We start from the raw sequence: 23,345 nt of genomic DNA on the forward strand, positions 1-23,345 counted from the left end.
TTATCCTACAATGAAAAATAAATTTTGTAATCTCTCCACCAATTAAACTAATGATTTCATTGATGTCAGGATTGGGTGAAAACAAATATACCACTTTTAGTAATTATATTTTCTTTAGTAATAGAGAATAATAAAAAGGATTGAAGCTGGTCAAGTAGGAACCCGCTGTTGTCAGGCTAGAAGGACCCATTATGCCTACCCAGATCGGGTGCCTTCCAAGGCCATCAGGATAGTGTTCAAATAACGGCTGGCTTGGAAAGACAGGTGGGTGAAGATTAGAACCTAAGCACGCAAACCTCTAGAAGGCTTTGATTCTCCGTACTTCAGTAGACAAAACTCTGGCGTGTATATGATTTCATTCTTGTCTGAAATAATAATAAAAAATAATCTTGCCGAGCTATATCTAGGAACCTTCTGCTAAGTAAACTATTTCCCAAATAAAGATTATGTATCAAGGTGAGTAAGACGACAGTTGCATTTGTAGTCTAAGCATAGCATAACTGAGCTATCCAAAACAGATACGGATGGTACAAAAACAAGGTTTAGCCTGTGGGAAACACTCCGTCCCTTTGATTATGGAATATTTTTTCGTTTATCTGCTAGAACAATGAGATTGTTTTGCAATGGTTCCAACTGCAAAATATTCAAACGTTAGTGCTGGAGGACTATTGGATTTATATTGGCCTATGTACACCTTATATGCCCTATACTGTTCAGCATCTATATTAACCTATGTAGACTATTTAGAGTTTGGCCTGAGTTACCATCAGTATGCTTGAATTACCAAGCTCTCTTGTTTTTTGCTATCTAACTTTAGTGTCCCTGAATGATACTTAAGTTTGATAATGGGCTGAATGAAAGAGACCAAACTGAAATTAGATCCAATGAAAATGCAACAGGTAATTGGTATAGGTATAGAAAATAGAATTGGTAATTGGGGTTTAACCTATTCTGGATGGGATCCTACTTTCCCTGGAAAAATAGGTTAACTTTCTCATTATCTCGTGACCTCAACAATCATTGGCTACACAGTATAGCTATACAAAGAACAACATTTGAATCTGTCTTGGTAGCTATTTGACCCACTTGATTTACTCAAACATTATCAGTATCTCAGTTATGCCCTGTAATAAGTGCAATGTGCTTTATGTGGAACCTCGCTAACAGTTGCAAATGATACAGATTTGGCATTTATCCTCTAGATTGGTACAAGATACAGAAATTATACAGATACAGATACTGAAATACAGTATGTGCATACAAATTATATGACACATATACTGAAATATATGTACTATAGTAGTTACCGGTTGCTTTCAATCATAATTTCATGCACATGTTAGTTTCTACACGGGCAGTTTTTGACATCTCAGGCTAATCCATGTAACATTGCTACTGTGAGCTGCATATTTACAAGATTACCTTTCTCTTGTTGTTTCTGCTGAACCCGCCAGATCTAGCAGAGAGGGCATGCTTCTAAGGGAGAAGACATGATTTGTGTCCTGTTCAAAAAGCTTATCCCAGAAATCTAGATATTCCTAACAAAATTGACCTTTCTCCAAGGCATTGGAAGAGGAGACAGGACAAGCCCTTTTATTGATATGATTGGAAAGTATCGTTTATCTAGGGTGTCATGTGTAGATTATTGGTTTAATTGTTGGATTTTAAACATTGTACAGTGCTTAGAATCACTTTTGTGAGATGGGTGGCCTGAAAATTTTGCTTTTCTTTTTAATTAAAACATTAGTAGAAATTAAATTCAAGAAGTAGCTCTCCTTAGTATGTCCTATGTTTATTTTATCTGAAACATTAATAAATCACTGCACTGTCCTTCAGATATTTGAGATGGTATACAAAATGAAAGAGAACAAAACTAAAGTGAATACATTCTCATAATAAAATAAAAATAAGAAAGCAGTGTTTAGGACAAAGAGACTTTAACAGAATACCATAATCTTTATTGCCATTTGAAGCACAAAAAGAGAAATTATTCCCTATGAAAGGCATTACCCAGAAAGGATACTTATTAGCAAATTTCATTGTATTTAACCAATTGTATTTAAGTCCAATGACAATAAAGATTATACTTATACTTAAATCAAACTACTGAACATCAATGTTTTTTCTGCAATTTCGGTTATAGGATATCTGTATCATGACAAGGAAACATTTTCTGGCATTGAGGTTCTATTTTAATTGCTAATTTCCTTTCAGTTTTCATTTATTTATCATACAGAAAGAAAAAAGCTACAGAAAAAGAATAATCAAATGTTCACTTCTAAGAAAACATGAATGAAGACAAATACATGTGTCCCAGGAAAACAATTATGATAAATGAAGAATGTCTAGTAAAACTGCCCAGTTTATCCATTTGCTGATGTGTTGTATCTGTTGTTCTTCTTCAGTAATTTCTGTATGTCACTCATGTGGGGGCCAGGATATTTCAACTTGAGAAATTCTCAAAAAAGGAGTGATTACAGAGATTATCAAGGTGAAAGATAATAGATACTGAAGAACCATAGAAGTTTTATTCTTCAATTCCCAAAAAATATTGAACATAGTTTTTGAATTTATCTAAATGTCTTCCTTTGCAGTACACATAACGGAAGGGAAATTGCTTTTATGAAATATCAATATATAGCTTCTAGAGATTAAGTTAGAGTGCCATAGTCAAGCAATAATATTATGTTAATGGGGTTTGTTAAAATCAATGTTGCTACTAAAATGTTGGAGAGAAAAAAGTAAGAGGATGCAAGGAGGAAGTTAATTGTGAAAGAGCCAATAGCTCTAATTTGTCTCAATAGTACTATGCTACTAGTATAGGAAAATGTAATTGCATTGCATTTTAAAAATAGTTACAAGAGTATCACACAATGGCCAAAATGTGACTATGTTGAACTCTTCTAGGTTGTAATTTCTACTAACTGTTCACTATTTAATTATCTTTTGTCATGTATGTCCCTCATAATTCCTTTTGCTAAACTTAAACCAACTTTCAGTTCATTTTCTTGATCCATTTACAGATATTTTCTGTATTTTTTCTATTCCATCTTGCTGAAGGAGAGAAATGCAGCTTTATGTAATTCCTTGGAGATCTTGGACATATCCTGCATATTGAGCAAATGTTTAGGTTGAAGTGAGTAGAGTGAAACTTGTAACTGAAAAGAAGGCATTGAGGGCAGATGCCATTTCATCTCGTTAATTCAGATTACTTACAAAAAGAAGTCCACATTTGGGATAGCCAGAGCTTGCCATAATCTTAATAGGGAGAAAGACAAGGGACATTATCCTAACAATTTGCCTACATGGAAAAACACTATTTTATACAGCATAACCATCTGACAATTATAAGCATGGATGAGAGTTTGGGTGGAAAGACAAAAATATCAGTTTGTAAAAAGAAGGGCACATAAGAACTTACCATTTTCTTTCTAACAAAAAAACATTCACATACAATATATTTGACTTATCTCTATCCACCCTAAAATCTTTCACTGCTTTGGTGTCTCACAAAAAGCAATTCTGTAAAGAGTCTAGGAAATTCTCACTAAGAATTTCCAGTAGCCCAATTTGTCTATAGTTCTCATAATTCATTCAGAATAAGATAGGCAGTAATGTTAAATCAGGTTATAACTGAAGCATACATACATCAGCATTTGCCTTGGTGATGGAGTATGGCTTTGCTCTTTCTATTACCCTTCTTTTAGTACAACGTGCCCTCATTCAGCACTTCAATCAATAGTCTCCAGTGCAATGGCTCATGCTAGATAATATTATTAGACTGGGTAGGGTGAATTTCATAATTCTCAAGAATTGAGTGTTGCAATTGTGCTGCTTAGGCCATGGAGACCCTATCACACTACCTCATAAAATTTAGGACTCACATATGCATCTCACCATCTTTGCTCTTCAACACAACAAGAGCAACCAAGAAAGGAATAAGGCAGATGGGGGTTATGATGAGAGCCAGCAAAATATTTTCAGGAGGATCTTTGAGAGGTTGATTCTGCAGGGTGCAATTGAGGAAGTATTCATGATGGCTGATGATGATGTATTCCTCAGCCATGGAATTGGGGTAGTTTATCAGCAGTTTATCAGCTTCATTTTCCAGGCAGTCTGTCAGGTGACTGTATGGCCTATAAAGATAACCAAGAATCAAGGAAACAAAATAAGAAAGTATGAACAGAATTAGTAGTGTAAGAAAGATAGTCAGGAAAAAAATAGTTGGCCCATTCAGACCTACTCTGAATGAGAATGAGAAATAATTGAACATATACAGGCATGCAGAGCCCATGCCTATACATGTTTTCTTATTTAATGTAAAAAAACAAGAAAACATACCAATCAAATATGTGGGAAATGAGGGAGGAATAGTCTTAGTATTCCCTCAAAATGCATTGGGACTTTCGATAATATTAATTTTCATTTTCATATTTTTTCCCATCTAATGTGGTCAAATATCTTATAATTAAAAATGTATGGCTCCATAGTGTACAGTATTTTGAGAATATTTTAAATATATATATTTGTTTAAATAATTTATATAGCCTCCTCTCTTACAAAAGTGATTCTGGGAAACATACAGTTAAAAACAATAAGTGACAACTATGTTAAAAGTCAAACACAGCACAACCCATTAAAACACCCAAATTAGTGCTATTTTTATTCTAGCAGGTATAATAACAGGATCTTTTTGAATGTACTTGTCTCTCCCTCCCTTTATCCATGCATGAACTAGGGAGAGGCTCATCTGAGACAATTTCTCAAGTTATTTTCTTGGCCCAGACTTGGTCTTTTATCTGAATATTGCCTTGGTAGCAGTTCTTCCTCTTGCCCTCTGCTCTGTAAATCAGACAGCATTAGCCAGCAAATGCCTGGGAAAGTAGCCAGGTCTTCAATCCTTACAAAAATCTAACAAGGTTAGGGCCATCCAAATCTCCAGAGGGGTGTGTTCTGACCTAAGCTTCCTGACACAGTAAAAAGCACATGCTTAATCCCAAAAATCCTCTTTTTATTTCAAAGGCTGTGAATTATGTTCATTCACAGCCCATAATGAGTCCGACAGTGCTCTGCCAAAGTCTTTCAGGATAAGGCTGATAAGCACCCACCTTTATCTTCCTTGAAATGTTGCCAAAGATCTAACTGGCAATTAGCTTGGCAAGGCCACACGGAGCAAAGAGTCAAAACAGAGCTTCAGAATTAAACCAGCACAAGCCTTGCTTTTATGTCCTATGGGAGGGGCCAATCACCTCCAAGCCTTACTCCCAAGTTGTCCCTTTTGTTTTAACTGTTCTTGTCTTCTGGCAACTCTGCACATGCGTGCACTGGGAACAGGGGGAGCCTGTTCCTCTGCCTTGCTGATGTCCAACGCCGGAGGCTCCGGAGGCAGGACATAACTCCCAGATGGCCCTGGCCCCTCTCTCTGATGCAGAGCCCTCGCCCAAGCCTCCCCCAGTCTCCAGGACTGGCCCATGTTTCTCCCCAACCTCCTCACTGTTCAACTCTGCCACCAGTTCCACGGGCCGCTGCACAACAGTGTGCTATTTCATAGGGCAGCTGCTGCCACAGAGAATGCATGATCCCAGGTCCAACAAAGTGACATTATTTAATAGAAGGGACCTTGTTTATGTTATTAATATGAGTCGGGACAGTTTTTTGTGAGTTTTGTGAATTTATTTCTAAAATATTCAGATTTCAATATCACAATTCAGAATTTCAGCTTGCAATTTCCTTTTTTGCCTCCATATATCTATTGGCCAGAAAATATAGTTATTATTTTGTTTGACATGACCTATAGTTACTACTTGCTCCATATTGTAAAACCCTATTATTTTTTAAGATTATAATTTTCAAAATAATGAAAACATTGTTAGTTCTTTTGGCCTAGAGAAATCAACCCAAGCAAGGGGGAGCATCCCAAGGAAAGAAATAGCAGTAAACTATTAAACGTAAGCCATAAAATATTGCAGTGAACATCAGTCCCTTAAGTCAGATAGTAAAACTACGCTACAGTAGGTACTTCAATTGCCATTAAGGTTATTTTAGAATCCAACATTTCATCTTTTCTTCAGCAAAAGGTGAAAAGATACAAACATAACACAACCCATTAAAAATTCCTATATTAGTACTATTTTTATTCTAACAAGTATTATAACAGAATATTTTTGAATGTGTTTACATTCAGTTCGGTTATTTTGATATAACTAAGCTTGTACCCCCCCCCCCCAAAAATGTGGATAGGCTTAGCTTATTCTTAGAAAAATTCCTTTTTACCATTCATTTTGATTTAAACAGAGACAGCCAAAAACATCTGTGAGACCAGGACAAAAAAGTGGACAGAACAGGTGTCAGCTTCCCATGTAGACCAGACAGGAAACATGAATAGATGAACTAATTCTACTTTATTATAAGACTACATTAACACAATCTTCCAAGTCTGAAAGTACATATTTCCCACTGCTTTTTTTTTTTTTACTGCTGGATTAGGTAAGGCAGATCTTTTCTATTATTCCTTCTCTGTCTGTTGCTCAGCTGTGGGGCCATCTGCCTTTTATCTGATGGTTCCCTAAGCAGCACTTCTTTCCTGGATGATCTTCCAAGGTCATCCTCACATTTCATTATTGCATGCTACCTAATCACACTAATTTCAGTTAACCTAATTATGATTAATTTAGCCTGAATCCCACCAATTAATTCTGAAATGACTTGCTTACAAATATGTGTGTGTGTGTGTGTGTGTGTGTGTGTGTTTTATTTGTGCTGATAAATAAATAAAGGGAGACTAGTATAGATTTAATTCAAGCTATTTAGCTCTCATCAGCTAGCCATACCCTTACTGGGATTCAAACCTGTGCTGTATTGCATCTTAGGCAAATGTCTTAGCCATTATGCCACAGGTCTCCTCCTTATCAGCTGAAGCCAAGGAAGAAGGTATATATTTAGTGTCACAACCCCTGGTAAGCCCCAATTATGGGAGGAAGCTAACTGCTTCCATCATCTGTCAATCGGCTCGTCACAAGAGTCCATCACGACAGAAACCCAATATTTTTACTGTTGCCTTTGTTATATTTGTGTTTTATTTGTGCTGATAAATAAATAATATATATATATGTGAAAACCACTCATGCTGAATCATGAAATCTCCAGAACATTAAAGCTTACAAATTTGAAATGTGGCAAGTATGTTCCTCTTGCCTTCTAGGTGCTCACTTAGAATGGATTTTTCGAAATAAATCATCAGATCATTAGTATTTGTTATATTATTATTGTTATTAATACACTCTGATGTTAAGGAGTTCTACTCCCCTCTCCCCACCTGAAACGATTTCTGTTCAAACTGCTGCTTGGGTGTGGCCAGCACGTGACTCATCTGGCCTGCTGGCTAGGAGTTTGGAGAGGAACCTGAGGCAGAGAAGGAGATAAGATAGGAGAGGTTTCTGTGGGGAAAGGCTGAGGGAGAGAAGGGGATAGGATAGGGGAGGATTCTGTGGGGCAAGCCTGAGAGAGAAGGGGGATAGGATAGGAAAGGCTTCTTTGGGGCAAGCCTGAGGGAGAGAAATGGATAGGATAGGCGGGGCTTCTATGGGGCGAGGCTGAGGGAAAGAAGGAAATAGGGTAGGATAGCATAGGATAGGATAGGCTTCTGTAGGACAAACCTGAGAGAGAGAAGGGAATAGGATAGGAGATTTTTCTGTGGGGCAAGGCTGAAGGAGAGAAGGGTATAGGAGAGGAGAGGCCTCTGTGTGGCAATCCTGAGGGAGAGAAGATGAATAGGAGAGGCTGATCGTAACTACTCATTAATTTTCAAACTGTAAGTGTCGATTCATCAAGCCCAATCACATAGTTTCATAGCAGAGACGGGTATTCAGGTAGTTGTGTATAAATATTTGAAATAAGAAAATGTAATACATAACAAGTAGTCCATGATTCATGATTATAATTAGGATTGGAAATTTGGCCGTTAAGTGAAATGGTTGCCAGTGACTGTGCTTATGATGTTATTTCAGCTTTCCTTTGACCTGTAAAGGTCATAAATGACTGGTCATAAAGTTACATTATCATCACTGTAACAAATGGGAACGGCTGCTAATGGAGGCTGTCATCAAATGAGGACTATCTATACAGTATAATTTAAGAAAGTATCTTCATTTTATTCTGATACAAATATTAAACTTTATTATGGTAAAATCATACAACCTTCTTCCTCATTCATGGTCAGTAAAAGGTGAAACTCTGCAATACCTGAGAATAGTCTTCCAATCACACCAATATATTTTGCTGATATTGGCCATCTGCCCAGTAAACAAATCCCAACACTCTCTGATACGGTAATTGTATACCAAATCTAGAATGGAAAAGAAATAAAACATAAGAAATTACCCTGAGGTGTGAGATAGAAATAAATCTACCTGGGTCATCTACTGCTAGAAGTCTCTGAGGAATGGAGAAAGGTGTTTAGTAGAAATTTTGATTTATTCCCCATCAAAATTAACAAACTGTCACCAGTTCCCCTTCTAATCTGACTCAGGCAACAAGGATTACTTAATCCCATTTTAAACGTGTCTTTACAAACACTGAAGACTATTATTTTATTTCATCAGACAGCAAAACATTTCTGCAAAGTAGTTGGAAGCAAACTAACTGTGCATATCTTTTTTTTCAAATTTAACTCAAGCTGTCAAAATAATCTTGGTTAATAAACGTATAAAAACTACAGATTTTCCCCAGATCATCAAAAAGGAGAGGAATGGAGTTGCAACTGGACTTCACCAAGGACAATTAATTATTCCAGACTGAATAAGTTGGATGATTGTAATAATTGTGGTAAAGAAGGAAAAGGATGATGATAGAATCCCCTTGATAGAAAGAACTCTTGAAAAAATAACTATGGTTTGGGAGCTGGCATTCAAGGGATCATAGGAACACTATGTTGAAGAAAAACTCTGCAATTGGGAGAAATCTAGTACAGTGGGACCTCAAGTGCCAACCATAATCCGTTCCAGCACCTGTTTTGGTCATGACCAGAAGCAAGACTGTGCATGCACACACAAAAAATGGCACGGAAGCGGAAATTGCCGTGGCTGGGGAAATTGCCGTGGCTGTCTTTATTTGGCACCCGAGGGTGAGTTCGTGACCTGAGTGAAACATTTAACTGATTGTTGTTTATGGTCTGAACTGTTTGGGACCCGAGGTCCCACTATATCCGATTTTCCCCTTTATTTTGTTGCCGGTTTCCAAGTAACTTTTTCTGAGAACAGCATCCCAGCCCCCCAAATTCACTGGTGGGATTTAATTTTTTTTTACTACCTGCTCTGTTAGCGTGGCTTTATGGGTGTGGTATGGCTTTGTGGGTATAGCTTTGTGGGAAGGATACTGTAAAAACTCCATTCCCTTCCTACTCCAGGGGAAGGTTACTGCAAAATCCCCATTCCTTCCCGATCAGCTGGGACTCAGGAGGCAGAGAATAGATGGGGGTGGGGCCAGTCAGAGGTGGTATTTACCGGTTCTCCAAACTATTCAAAATTTCCTCTACCAGTTCTCCAGAACTGGTCAGAACCAGCTGAATACCACCTCTGCCCCAACCCCATCATTGCACTATTGTGACACAAGCTGTTTCTTTTATGTATGTGTGATTAACGTCAAGATACATGTACAAGGAGTGGAGCTGCATTGCCTCTGAGGATGGCAATCTTCAATATTTTCTCATTCCTTCATTTTGAGAGTATTTCACAATAACAACAAATATTTCAAGCATAAAAGTATAACCTCAAAATTCAAAGACATTTTGTTTGTATCTTAGGGAATCTCTATCAGTTTCAAGTTCATGTAGGTTCTTAGAAAAAAACATGCCCATTGTTGGGAGGCAAATCGTCTCAAATAATTAAAAGTACTTTTTAAAAAGAAACTATATGTGAAGACATTTGCCAATTTTCCAGTTCCCAGTGTATTATGTAAATATTTCCCTCATTAGGTACAATGTGAGCACTATCACAGGTGGTAGGTGTTGAAAGCAACTCTGGCAGGATCAGATCATTTCTCTTGAGCCACCCTGCTCATTATTTCTATTATGGGCTAGAACTGCATAAGCTATTCACTGTCATATGCTTTCTAAATTAATGTGCTTCTCTCCAGGTAGAATATAAAATATTACCAACACTGAAATAAGGTTCAGTGTACCACCCTATCAGCTTCTGGACATGAAAGAAGGAAGAAGCAAATCAGCACAAATTAAGCTACATGGGTAAACCCATGGTTTCTTTGAAAATAATTTTTGTTTTATCATTAGGATGCCAAGATATTAGCTGAATTACCATCAAAATTGACAGTTTATCAGAAGGGTCCCATATGCATTCAATTAAAGGCCTATCTAGCCCAGCATCAGGGACAAGATGACTCAATGACTAAGACACTGAACTTGTCAATCAGAAAGGTCGGCAGTTCGACAGTTCAAATCCCTAGCACCGCATAATGGAGTGAGCTCCCGTTACTTGTCCCAGCTTCTGCCAACTTAGCAGTTCGGAAGCATGGAAAAATGCAAGTAGAAAAATAGGGACCACCTTTGATGGGAATGTGACAGCATTCCATGCGCCTTCGGCATTTAGTCATGCCAGCTACATAACCACAGAGACATCTTCTGACAGCGCTGGCTCTTCAGCTTTGAAATGGAGATGAGCACCACCCACTAGAGTTGGGAACGACTAGCACATATGTGCGAGGGGAACGTTTACCTTTATCTTAGCCAAGCATCCTGTTTTTCCAAACACAAGAAAACCCCCGTATAGAATATGACAGACTGACATGTTGCTTCTGATCTTGTACGAAAGAAGCAACCGGTCATGATAAATAACTTGTCATGATTAACAGCTATTTAAAGTTTTATCCTTCTGAATCTTTCAAAACGTTTTTCAGATCAGTGCCCATTGCCACATTTTATAGGTGCAGATTTCTTAGTTCATCCCTCTGCTATCTAAAATAAGCAAAGCTATACAAATAAGATTCATTTTTCCCCTCCATTCTATGTCGTGGGATAAACCTGGATTCTAACACTATAAGAAAATCTTTACCAAATTCTTTACCCCATTTCATTTGTAGCTTACCTTTAATTTCCTGCATTGTAAGATTTAGACTTTTGAAAGAGAAGGTAGCATTTTGGGGAGATACTGTTGTCCCAGAAAAAGCATGAAGTGTAATAGCCACTACAATTGAGAGAAAAAGGAGACAATGTAAAAATAACCTCAGGAAAAAATCTAACTTAGAAATTTAGAATTAAGGAGAAGTCCAAATTAAAGCCATTGGGGGGGGAGGGGCAGAAAATCCTATTAAAAGTTCAAGATAGTGCAAACTCACAAACAAGTTTGGAATTTTGAGTTGGGATAACAATGGGGAGCAGAATCCCATCCCAGAGAAAAAATTAACCATAACAATCCTCTATCTCCTCTACCTGAGATAGCCTTTACCTCAATTTGCCTTGTGCTATTGGATGTCATCATATGATTTTAACTCCAAATCCTCAGTCAATATCTTCATTACAAAGAGCCTAACATAGACATAATTATGTCCAGTTTTCCAAGACTGAATTCTTAATTAATCAAGATAAGGCCACAAAAATTTGAGAAAGGAAAATGGTCAAAAAGCACATTTAATACTAATTCTTTGAAGCATGCATTGTTGAAGTCATATAGTAAAGTAGAGGAGATGCAGAATCAAATAAATTACATTATACCAAGTAGATTTTCAAAAATTAGGGGGGGTGTTCTCACCCCCCCAAATAATGTGTAACCAGCATTCTATGTGTTATATGTCCTTTTCCATTCTTTTTTTAAGCCTCTGACCACATTGTCCTTAACATATATTTTAAAACATTGGACTTATTTGTTATGATTTTGGACATATGGTCCTAATAACGATGTACATGACTCTTTGTTTGTGAACTTCGTCAGTGGGTCAAAATAGTTTGCTTTGCTCCATATTACTTAACCCACTGATTTTTGCCCCACTGAGACATATAAAACTTCTCTGAGTTTGAGGAATTGCTATAATGAAAAGCAAGATATTGTGTTAAGAGGTTCTGCATAACTCTATAAAAAGTATTTATTTGCTTTTTGCATTCTCCCCACAGTAATGGGTAGCAGTTGTCAGATTTGAAACTGTGAAGTGTATCATTTGGACTACTTCTTTGTGCCATCCTGAACATATCAGTTCTATAAGCAAAATACATCTGATCTCTATTTTTGACAAACTGTAGTTTTGATCCGATAAGTTGATCTCTAAGAAGCATTAGGAGAATAAATGGATCTGGCCAGCAACAGAGGTCCTTTACTCCTTCACACATGTATGGTAGGAAAGTACAACTCCTCCACAGTGTCAAAGCATTTTTAATAGGAAACTAATGTAGCCCTCCATGTAGGTCTCCATACATGAAAAGCTACGCTAAAGCAAGGTACTTATGTCTTTCATTTCTTCTCTGAAATCATTGCAAACAAAAAGAAAAGAAGAAGAAAAAGAGCCACAAGTATTTCACAAGACATTCTGATTCATCCCCAGTTCAGCCAGGGTCAGAATGCAAGTGGCTTCACAAATTCTGCCAAAGGCTTAATACAGCTTGGATATAGAGAAACTTGGTCTGTCAAAGGCTGGCATTCTTCTTGTGGAGGGATGGAGGAGTATAAGCAAAACTGAAGGGCGGGACAAGAGGGCATCTCAATTCTCAGGATTTTATATCTGTAAAATAACCCTCATTGGTTCTTTGAGACAGAAAAAAATCCTGATGATATGGGATCAGGAAAAATAATGGACGAATAAGAAAATAAATTGGGTGGGGCACATGCAGAGAGCAGACGGCATGGCTAGACCTACGATATGTTCAAGTAAGAAGCAGGATCACAGAAAGCTCTAAGCATTGGATTCCAAAGTCTAACCATCCCCTCAGCATTCCCTAAAATGTCCTTCCAACCTGTCCGAGATGAACTGTCTGGGTGAGGACCCTCATTGTACTTGCCAGTCCAGAGACCAAAGCTACTATGAGCTCTCCAGTGCCGCCCCGCCCCAAGTACCCTGTGCCATATCTTACCCAACCTGGAGAACCGCTTACCTGTGGAAACCAGCAAAAGCAATCTCAAGAGCAGAGCATGGCCATCCATCTTGTACAGCCTGCCACTCTGAAGCATAGGCAGTCTGCTTCTATCCTGTGACCAGCTTGAGATTTGAATCAGAATAACAGGAAGCACCTCCTTTCCTCTTACGGGGCTAGTAGTGAGAGTGCAGGAGACATGTGAAAAATGAGATTCAGGAGCAAGCCCTGCTCCCGGGGGCTTTGCTTCAGTAAGACTAACTTCTCTTTCCCAGTTCCCCACCCATTCAGAATTACCAGAACCTCTGTAACCCCGGGACGGCCATCTCAGGTCAGCCTGCCTGCCAGCAACAGAGTGCCGTTCGCCGCCCTGCAGCTTTACAAGGCCCAGGGTGCCTCAACTTGGCAATTTTTTCTTCACTCAGTCAACTTGGTTGTGAAATCCAAGAGAAAGCTCCAAATGGGCAGTCAGGGCAGAGGGAAGAGCAGGGAACATCAAGCTGTTGGAAGCAGACACTGTCTCTCTCCCTGTGCAAAACCAGACCCAGGACAGACAGCCCTAAGGCAGTGTTAACATCTGCACTGCTCAACTAACTTATGTATTAGTTTTAAGAATTAAAAGATGCCACAAAGAAAAACTGCAAAAATATGCTTCAGTCTTAAACATTAAGAGCAAGAAAAAGGACTAAATCCTGGCCAGGATGTGGGTGTGAAAAAGAGGTCTTTCTCTTCTTCCCTCCCCTTCTCTCTCTCCCTCCCTCCCTCCCTCCCTCCCTCTCTCTCTCTCTCTCTCTCTCTACATACATACATACATACATACATACATACATACATACATATACAAACACACATACATATATACACATATACATACATGCATGCATACATACATATAGTATATATATGGGCCATATATATACAACTGGTGGAGAGAGAGGGAAAGATATTATCCTATGATAGCCATTTGGGTATTTTACCATAAATACATAACAATATGATGAAAATGCTCACTAGTATAATGACTTACTGAACAATTTCAGCCCCAGAGTCTACTTGTGTGGGGCATAATCATTTAATCAATAAAATAAATAATTTCAGAACAGCAAAACATCCCAACATCTTTTTTGTATCATGGTAATCAAAACTGGATGCAGTGTTCCAAGTATGGTTTTACCAGTGCAGTATAAAGCAATATGAACACTTCACATTATCTTGATGTTATCCTTTTGCTTATGCAGTTTAAGGTGTATTGACTTTTTTGGCAGATACAACACATTTCTGGCTCATATTTAAGTGGCTGTCTATAAAACAGTGGTCCCAACTATGGCTCCATGGCAACAGTCCCAGCAGAAGTGGAGCAGTAGTGATGACAGAGGTGCTTAAATGTAAGACCTTCGTTTTCTTACCACTAAATTGCATCTTGTTGAATAGGGACCAGTCTATAAAGATTCTTTTGGATCTTGAGCTTATCTCCTAAAGTGTAGGTTATCCTCCCACCAGCTTTGTGTCATCTGCAAATTTAATGAGGTCCCCTTCGATCCCCTTGCCTAAATAATTTATGAAGATATTGAGCACAGAAGAAAGAACGTTGGGGTACCCTGCTTTCTTTCCTCCGTGTAGATGTAGTTCTACCAAGGGCTACAATTTAAGAATCCATCTGGTGATGATGCTGTCTATCCCACATAGGCTGCATTTCATTTGTTTTATTTATAAAAAAAATCTTTTTCCTTTTCTACAAAATGATCCTTATTTCCAAGTAACACGTTTCTCATGAAAACAGCACCAGTTGATTACATTTTATTCCTGCTTATGCCATTTAAAAGCAGAACTGCCTATAGCCAAATTAATGAATATTGTTGGTAGTGGTGAGCAAAAATAGCTATAAATCATGGAAATCTTATTTCTGTTTTTCGTAACTGAAGTAACATATCTTGGCATATGCTATCCCAGTATTTTTCTCTGGAGCAGCTTTAACATATGAACTTACCTGCTCCCAGATCCTATTGGTTTCTAAAGCCTTGAAAAATCTGTGCCACATAGAAATAATTCCCTAGTATTATCTTGACAGAGGATTTTCCTTATATTTTTTGACAGAACTCATTTAAATAGATACTTGGAAATCAATGTGTGTGTGCATGCGCGTGCATGCGTACATGCGTCAGAGTCACTAACATGATTTTTTTTTAAATCATACTTCTAGAAATAGCCAAGTAAACCTTGATTTAAGAACACTTGTTTTGAGTGTTCATGTATTCATTTGCATTATCACATATAGAACAATGACTAATTAATTAACAATTTCCTTTGAATTAACATTTATATACATAATTCATCTATTTCATCACAGTTCTTCCCAAATATGTTGGGCTTCGCCTCCCATGATTTGCAATGTTTTATTTTATATTGGGAGAATAAACAGTCTTTATAAGTTGATAGTTTGGTCAAGAACCAATGAGAATTTTTTGGCTCTCTTCTGACTTTTTTAATGATTTTTTTTCACCCCAAATCCTGGATACCTTTAGCCCAGCTGTTGATTGTTAATTCCAATAAAACACATGATCTTCCCATTTTGATACAACAAGGCTGCATGTCAAGATAACATTCCAATAATTTGAACAACATCTCCACCCCTCTGGGTATTCCTCCACCCTTAAGTGGATATCAGAATTAATCCAAGTCATGTTGTAGCTGGTTCAAGAGTAGCCTGATAAAATAATGTATCTAACTCGTTTGCAGGTCTGGCTAAACCATAAAATCTGTGACCCAGACTTATCCCCTAATTAGAGGGCCCATTGCCACTTTCGTGATCCTTTTCTTAGATGGCTGCTATTTGGACCTTGTCAACCAGCCATCAATCATAGAATTCTAACACCAACTTAATTGTGATTCTTGCAATAAATAGGGGGTCAAATTATATAGATTATAATGCAGTGGTGAAATTCACTTTTTTTACTACTGGTTCTGTGGGCGTGGCTTGGTGGGCATGGCAGGGAAAGGATACTGCAAAATCCCCATTCCTATCCCTCTCTGGAGCCAGCCAGAGGTGGTATTTACCAGTTCTCTGAACTACTCAAACTGTCAGAACCTGCTGAATTTCACCCCTGCTATAATAGCTGTTTCTACTTGTTTTTCTATATTCACTATATTGACTAGTTGTCTAAAATGCTCCTGAGTCTAAAATCACTCCTGAGCATTGCTTATGTTTATCTTTAGCTTCCTCACAGATATATCATGATGATTATGATAGCAATGATGATGACACTTTTCTAAAGTGATTTTTATATTATAGATATTAATTTTGAATAGATCCCATACAGTAGAAGCTTCTTTGGGATTTTAAAAGAGGTTTTCTTGGCTATAGGCAAGTGGATTCCCAAGTAGGAAGAAACAGAGAGATCCCAAAGATCCAAGGAAATCATACAGCGCAACCATACACCCCAAAAAGAGTTTCTAGGGAAGAGCAAGTTAACATATTTAGTGTTAAATGTATTGTCATTTTGTTTCAGAGTGCAGACTTTGGAATATTTATTTCAAATGTTGCTCTTCGCTTCAGTTAACCTAGCCTCTAATTTAATGTTTAACCAGCTCATCACCATCTAGAATTATCATACTTCACAAGCTAGAGTACTTTACTGAAATCCTTAATTACAGTTGCCTCTAAATCATCCAAATATGATAATTTAATAGAACTGAAGCCAGAAACCACTCAGCAGACCTATACTATAGAGGCAAAGCTCCAGAGTTAGGTGCAGTTCTTTAGACGGTAGCACACTTGCTCTTAGCTTCAACCCAGCTTAGTGCTGTTTTCCCAACTTGGGCCTCTTTAAATGGATGTATCACATCATGCAAGTTTTGGACCAAATCCAAGAGAGAACCAAGCAAAACACAATTCTGCCTCTAGAAACCAGGCCTAGCAGCTGTATCCAAGATTGATTTCTATAAGCTCCCTGCCTTTTCCCTTCCATGTGTGACTCAAAACCACCCACCAACAGTATCAGCCCACCTTCATCTCCCAAAGCTCTGTACTTTCACTGAACAAGGAGAAGGCTTCTCCCCCTCCCTCCCATTCTCAGGGCCACACATCTGGAACAGATCATTTACTGACAGAGGGCTGGCTTATCCGCACCAATGCCATTTGCTGAGGTCATAATGACTGGATCCAAGGCCTCAGTCGAGCAGCCTTTGTGTGCTCAGTTGCCATAAACACAGCCACCGAAATCAGAGTATCTTAGAATTTGTAAAAACTAGTTAGCCCTAACCAGCCATTTCTGGCAACTGATGTTGGATCTGCAGATATTGTTTTTTGCCTTGCAGCATTTGCTTTGCTTTAAAAAAAAAATCAAAAACTCCCAAAAAATTAAAGATATTTTTAAAAGTTATGAACATTCTTAGCACAAAATTTCTGAATAGTTGGCAGTGAGAAACTAATTAAACTAATTGTTTGAAATCAATTAACCCAATCACTGAACCCAGAGTGTATCTTACAGGTAGCCCACACCACATAGGTGATTATAAATAAGGGTTATGCAGCTATGTCATGAAGCTAAATAAAATCACAAAAACTCAGTATGATCTCATCATATTCAATCTCATTGAAGAAGTAAAGAACAATTTATAATAATTATTCATTTTGATATCTCAGTTTGCTAAATCTTCATAAATAGGAGCTTTGATATCAGATATCCTCAGGGTACCATTTCTGTAAATAACCAGGACCTGTATGTTTAGAACTCTAAAGGTAATAGCCAACCCATGGAATTGCATCTGAAAACAAATTGGGAATGAGTGCAGCTCATGTAACAAGTAGTGCAACACAGACAAACCAACGAAGGACAGAACTGCCTTTGCTGCCCCATTCTAGATCAGCTATAGCTTTCAAGTGGTTTTACTAAAGGCATAAGTGTTGTGGTCCACCAGTGACCTGCGTAGCTGGCAGCAGAGTCAGACAGGGAGGAGGCTGGGGAGGAACAGCCTATAAGCATTAATAAATACAAATACAATACAAACATGGGCCAGTCCTGGAGTCTGGGGAAGGCTCAGACGAGGGCTCTGCGTTGGAGACAGAGAGGGGGCCAGAGCCATTTGGGAGTTATGTGCTGCCTCCAAAGTCTCCAGAGTCAGACATCAGCGAGGCAGAGGAACAAGAGAAGCCTGTTCCCAGTGCACCCATGCACAGAGCTGCCAGAAGGCAAGAACAGGTAAGAACAAAGGGATGACTTGGGAGTAAGGCTTGGAGATGATTGGCCCCTCCCATAAGACAGCAAAGGCACATGAGCCTTTGAAGGAAACAACTTCATTAGTTCTGGTCAATTTAAACTCTGAAGCTCCATTTTGACTCTGCTCCGTGTGGCCTTGCAAAGCTAATTGCCAATTAGGTCTTTGGCAGCGTTTCAAGGGAGATAAAGGTGGGTGCTTATCAGCCTAATCCCAAAGGACCGTAGCAGACGTCTGTTGGACTCTTTACAAACTATTGGTGGCTCATTACAGTGAATGAACATAATTCACAGCCTTTGAAATAAAAAGAGGGATTTTGGGACTTAAGCATGTGCTTTTTACTGTCTCAGGAAATCTGGTCAGAACAATAAGGAAGCTATTGGCATACAACATGAATTTGTACAAAGATCCCCTTGACTATGGCTGCGAACCGCTCCTTGAACAGAACCACAAGACCAGGAAGACCTCCAAATTGCACGCCACTGTGTTTGGGGAAATGCATCCCAGTCCAGAATCAAGGATGGCAACTCACTGAGGGGCTAAAAACCCAAAGCCACTCTGTCTTGCTGCTGCACATTTCCAGAGTAAACCTCGTTGCTAGGCTTTTTTTTTCAGCCTGTTCCATTCAAGCCCTGAGCAAGTGACTAAATGGAATCACTTACTCAGCATGGGGCAGAGATGAACAGCTGAGTATCATCCTCATACTGAGGATGTTGCACCATTTGCTGCCTAATTACTTCACTTGGCAGATTTATACAGATATTAAACAGAAGAAGTGTATGATCCAAAACCTGAGGCATTCCATATAAGAGAGGCTTAGAACTGGGCATCTCCTGTCATACCAACACTAAATGGAACTGGCCATAAAGGAAGGATGAAAACCACTGCAAAATAATGCCCCCCTCATCCCCAGTCCCTGGAAACAGTCCAGAAAATACCATAGTTGATGGCATTGAAAGCCACCAGGAGATCTAGGAAGGTTAGCCAAGCACAGGTGTGCTTCAGTCACTTCAACAGGATCTACCCAGATGAAATCTAATTCAGGAAAACGCCAAGCAATTATCCAACATACATAAAATAGTCCTCCCAGCAAGCCTCCAAGGGCTTGCCCAGCTTCTTATGCAGAATGGACCTGGTTATCATCTCTGATGTGGTCAGCTTTCTGCAGATTGAGGTTGAGCGACTGTGGAAAAAGAAATCATGTGTTGTCCCAATTGTAATTGGTGCCCTTGGAGCAATACCTAAAGGGCTACCTCGCTATTTGAAAATTCTAAATTTACCTGACTTGAACATTCTGACTCTACAAAAAACAACCTACTTGGAACAACTTATATCCTCTGACGTTACCTTAACAGTTCCTAGGTCCTTGATTAGGACTCAAGCTGTTGACCTACCAACCAGCCCCAAAGGCTGTGAATCCCACCAAAGATTAACCAAATAACAACAACAACAACAACAACCCCCCCTTGTCGTGCTGGAGGGGCTTGCACGCTCTAATGATCTTAAGGGCTATGCTGAACAGGTACAACCATATCAGACAGGTCTTAGGCGAAGGGCCAGACAAAATTTACTCCACAACCCATTCAAATATGGTGAATACAGAAAAAATGACATTTATGCTGGCTGAACCGTCGCCTGGATTAACAAGGGTTCTGTTGGATGCTATGGCTCCTGGGCATTCTGCACAAAATGAGCTACAGAGCTCAGCTCCCTCTGCTAGGCAACCAGGGCATGGAGCTGACAAGCTACTGGAAGAAAAAGCAAAAAAGTGAAAAATCTGGACTAGGGAAGAAAACATCTCTATTATGAAAGCTTACTAACAGTCTGAGCCAGCAAAATGTGGATTTCAAAAATGAATGTATCTGATTTGGAAGGTGAACCATATGGACTGTGATATCAGTGAACAAAGGCTAATGGACCAACGGCGTGTAATTCTAAGCCACAATTTTTTCACTACAGCAGAATTAATAGGAATCAAAGAGAAAGCAACTAATGGTCTGAGTACACCAACAAAGAAGAGTAACATGAAGAATGATTTGCAGACTCAAAAGCAAACTGAGGAAGAAAGGGAGGAAGAGAATGCTGAAATGGGTGAAGATAAGGAAGCACTGAAGAACAAACAGATATCGCTCAATTAGCTGAGAAAATAAAGCATCAAATGGAAGATGCTGAAAGAACACATTTGCCAAAGCTGAACCAAGTGAACTGGAAAGAATTGAGAAAGGTACTAAAAAAGGTCAATGAGGCTGTGCAAACCATTCAAACCACTACATTAGCTGAAACAAACCAGCTGATGTACGCAGCAGCCTTCATAAAGAACCCAAAGAATTGGGTTTGAAAATACAAAAGAACCAAAGAGGCAAGAAGAGGAAGCATCCCCCAACTCCTGGACAGTCTGTGGTGCAATATGGCATTGATGGATGGAGTGAGACATGATGTCCCAGATGTACTCAATTGGATTCAGGTCTGAGGAACGGGCGGGCCAGTCCATAGCATCAATGCCTTCGTCTTGCAGGAACTGCTGACACACTCCAGCCACATGAGGTCTAGCATAGTCTTGCATTAGGAGGAACCCAGGGCCAACCGCACCAGCATATGGTCGCGCAAGGGGTCTGAGGCTCCCATCTCGGTACCTAATGGCAGTCAGGCTACTTCTGGCGAGCACATGGAGGGCTGTGCGGCTCCCTAAAGAAATGCCACCCCACACCATTACTGACCCACTGCCAAACCGGTCATGCTGGAGGATGTTGCAGGCAGCAAAACGTTCTCCATGGTGTCTCCAGACCCTGTCACGTCTGTCAGATGTGCTCAGTGTGAACCTGCTTTCATCTGTGAAGAGCACAGGGCGCCAGTGGCGAAGTTGCCAATCTTGGTGTTCTCTGGCAAATGCCAAACTTCCTGCACAGTGTTGGTCTGTAAGCACAACCCCCACCTGTGGACGTAGGGCCCTCATACCACCCTCATGGAGTCTGCTTCTGACCATTTAAGTAACCACATGCACATTTGTGGCCCGCTGGAGGTCATTTTGCAGGGCTCTGGCAGTGCTCCTCCTGTCCCTCCTTGAACAAAGGCAGAGATAGCGGTCCTGAAGCTGGGTTGTTGCCCTCCTACGGCCTCCTCCACGTCTCCTGATGTACTGGCCTGTCTCCTGGTAGCACCTCCATGCTCTGGACACTACGCTGACAGACACAGCAAACCTTCTTGCCACAGCTCACATTGATGTGCCATCCTGGATGAGCTGCACTACTTGAGCCACTTGTGTGGGTTGTAGACTCTGTTGCATGCTACCACTAGAGTGAAAGCACCACCAGCATTCAAAAGTGACCAAACCATCAACCAGAAAGCATAGGAACTGAGAAGTAATCTGGGGTTACCACCTGCAGAACCACCCCTTTATTGGGGATGTTTTGCTAACTGCCTATGCTTTCCACCTGTTGTCTATTCCATTTGCACAACAGCATGTGAAATTGATTGTCAATCAGTGTTGCTACCTAAGTGGACAGTTTGATTTCACAGAAGTGTGATTGACTTGGAGTTACATTGTGTTGTTTAAGTGTTCCCTTTATTTTTTTGAGCAGTCATTGTACTTTTTTAAAAAACCCAGCCTAATTTTGGTCAAGATGTAAACCTCTTTACCATTCCCAATTATTCTCATCATTATCTTTATATAATTATACATCATTACGCCCCCCCCCAATTTGTGGTTCTGTCTTTAAGTCTCATTAGTTTCCCATTGTAGATACATTCCATGTTCCCTCTCTATTTTTCCGTATCTTGGATTAGATTACCTTTAAATTGTCTATAAATGACCAACTTCACTGTTCAATGTTCATTACAATTCCCTTAATCTATTATATAAAATGACAAGCGGTAAACATCTCACTTTGTTCATCATTTTAAAAGTTCTATATATATCCATGTTTCATATATTTTAACCCATGTTTGCTTATCCTTCTGTTGTCATTTTCAGTCAATCCGCAACTCAATTTAATTATTATGTGAAAAAGTGAAACACAATCCTCTGCTTTACAATCTCCCCATATCAGTTTCATATTTATCCATATTCTATATATTTTGGTCTTTTTTCATTATCTTTCCATTATTATGTTAACCAGTTAGCAACTCCATTTTATTATCATATTTAGGAATAAAACCCTTATCTTGCTTTATATTTACCCATATCTAGATTTTTTCCTACTAAGTCTTTTGTCCCACTTCTCTGTTCTTGTCTTTTCCCTTTTCTTTATTTTTATTTTAACACCTCCATTCCCATCATTTTTCCCCCAGCCACCCTCACAAGCATATTTGAAATTTCTCTTTGTTGGGGCATCGTCTCCTAGTTCAATTTTCCTTATACCACTAGCAACCTTCAAAATCACTTTTGTCTGCTTTTTATTCCCTTTTGTTGGGACACCTCCTCTTTTTATTGTTTTCCCTATAGCGCTGCCAAGGCTGATGGGAGTTTTTTGTCTGTTTTTTATTTCCCTCCGTTTCTCCCCCTTCATTGCCTTATCCCCCTTCTTCTTCCCAAAGAAGCCACATTGAAGTTCCCCAGAACCATCAATCTGAGAAATTCTACCACCAACTCTGCCATGGAGTCAAGGAGCCCAAACAGGGTTACTGCCATGCAGCAGGGAGGGAGGGAGGTGAGCAGGAAGTCTAGTTCATCTAATAATAGGTTAATCTCTACTCTGGGAGCGAATTTCTAGGACTTTCCATGAAAGTGAGATAATTGGAATTTTTTTTTTTAATGGTGTCATTTGTACCCTATTATTTTAAGTAATAATAACATGCCTAGAGAATTTCAAGGAAGATGATGATGATGATGATGATGATGATGATGATGATGACGACGGTGATAATGATAATGTTTTTTAAAATATCATTTAATAGTGACAATGATATATGAATCCAGCTCTTCATTCAGCCTCTCTGGTCTAAACTGTTAAAACAAAGAAGGGATTTTCTCCACCACCACCCCTAGTTTGCATAATAAACAGAGTTAAGTATCAAAACAGAAGGACTTTTCTTTCCCTGACCTTTTTTACTCTAGGATAGCAAA

The 23,345-nt window shown here is 39.1% G+C and overlaps 1 protein-coding gene across 1 annotated transcript; it reads right to left on the minus strand.

Moving 5' to 3' along the window:
• Positions 1 to 1,767: 1,767 nt before the first annotated feature.
• On the minus strand, positions 1,768 to 13,298 carry RAMP2 (receptor activity modifying protein 2). Its single transcript, XM_032237714.1, has 4 exons — positions 13,091 to 13,298; positions 11,097 to 11,195; positions 8,242 to 8,344; positions 1,768 to 4,136 (listed from the first exon to the last, which is right to left on the minus strand). Exons 1-4 carry the CDS (start codon positions 13,164 to 13,166, stop codon positions 3,881 to 3,883), a joined length of 534 nt encoding a protein of 177 aa, XP_032093605.1. The 5' UTR covers positions 13,167 to 13,298; the 3' UTR covers positions 1,768 to 3,880.
• Positions 13,299 to 23,345: the final 10,047 nt, after the last annotated feature.

The sequence above is a fragment of the Thamnophis elegans genome, chromosome Z (genome assembly GCF_009769535.1).
Source record: "Thamnophis elegans isolate rThaEle1 chromosome Z, rThaEle1.pri, whole genome shotgun sequence".
In the NCBI taxonomy this organism is placed as follows: Eukaryota; Metazoa; Chordata; class Lepidosauria; order Squamata; family Colubridae; genus Thamnophis; species Thamnophis elegans.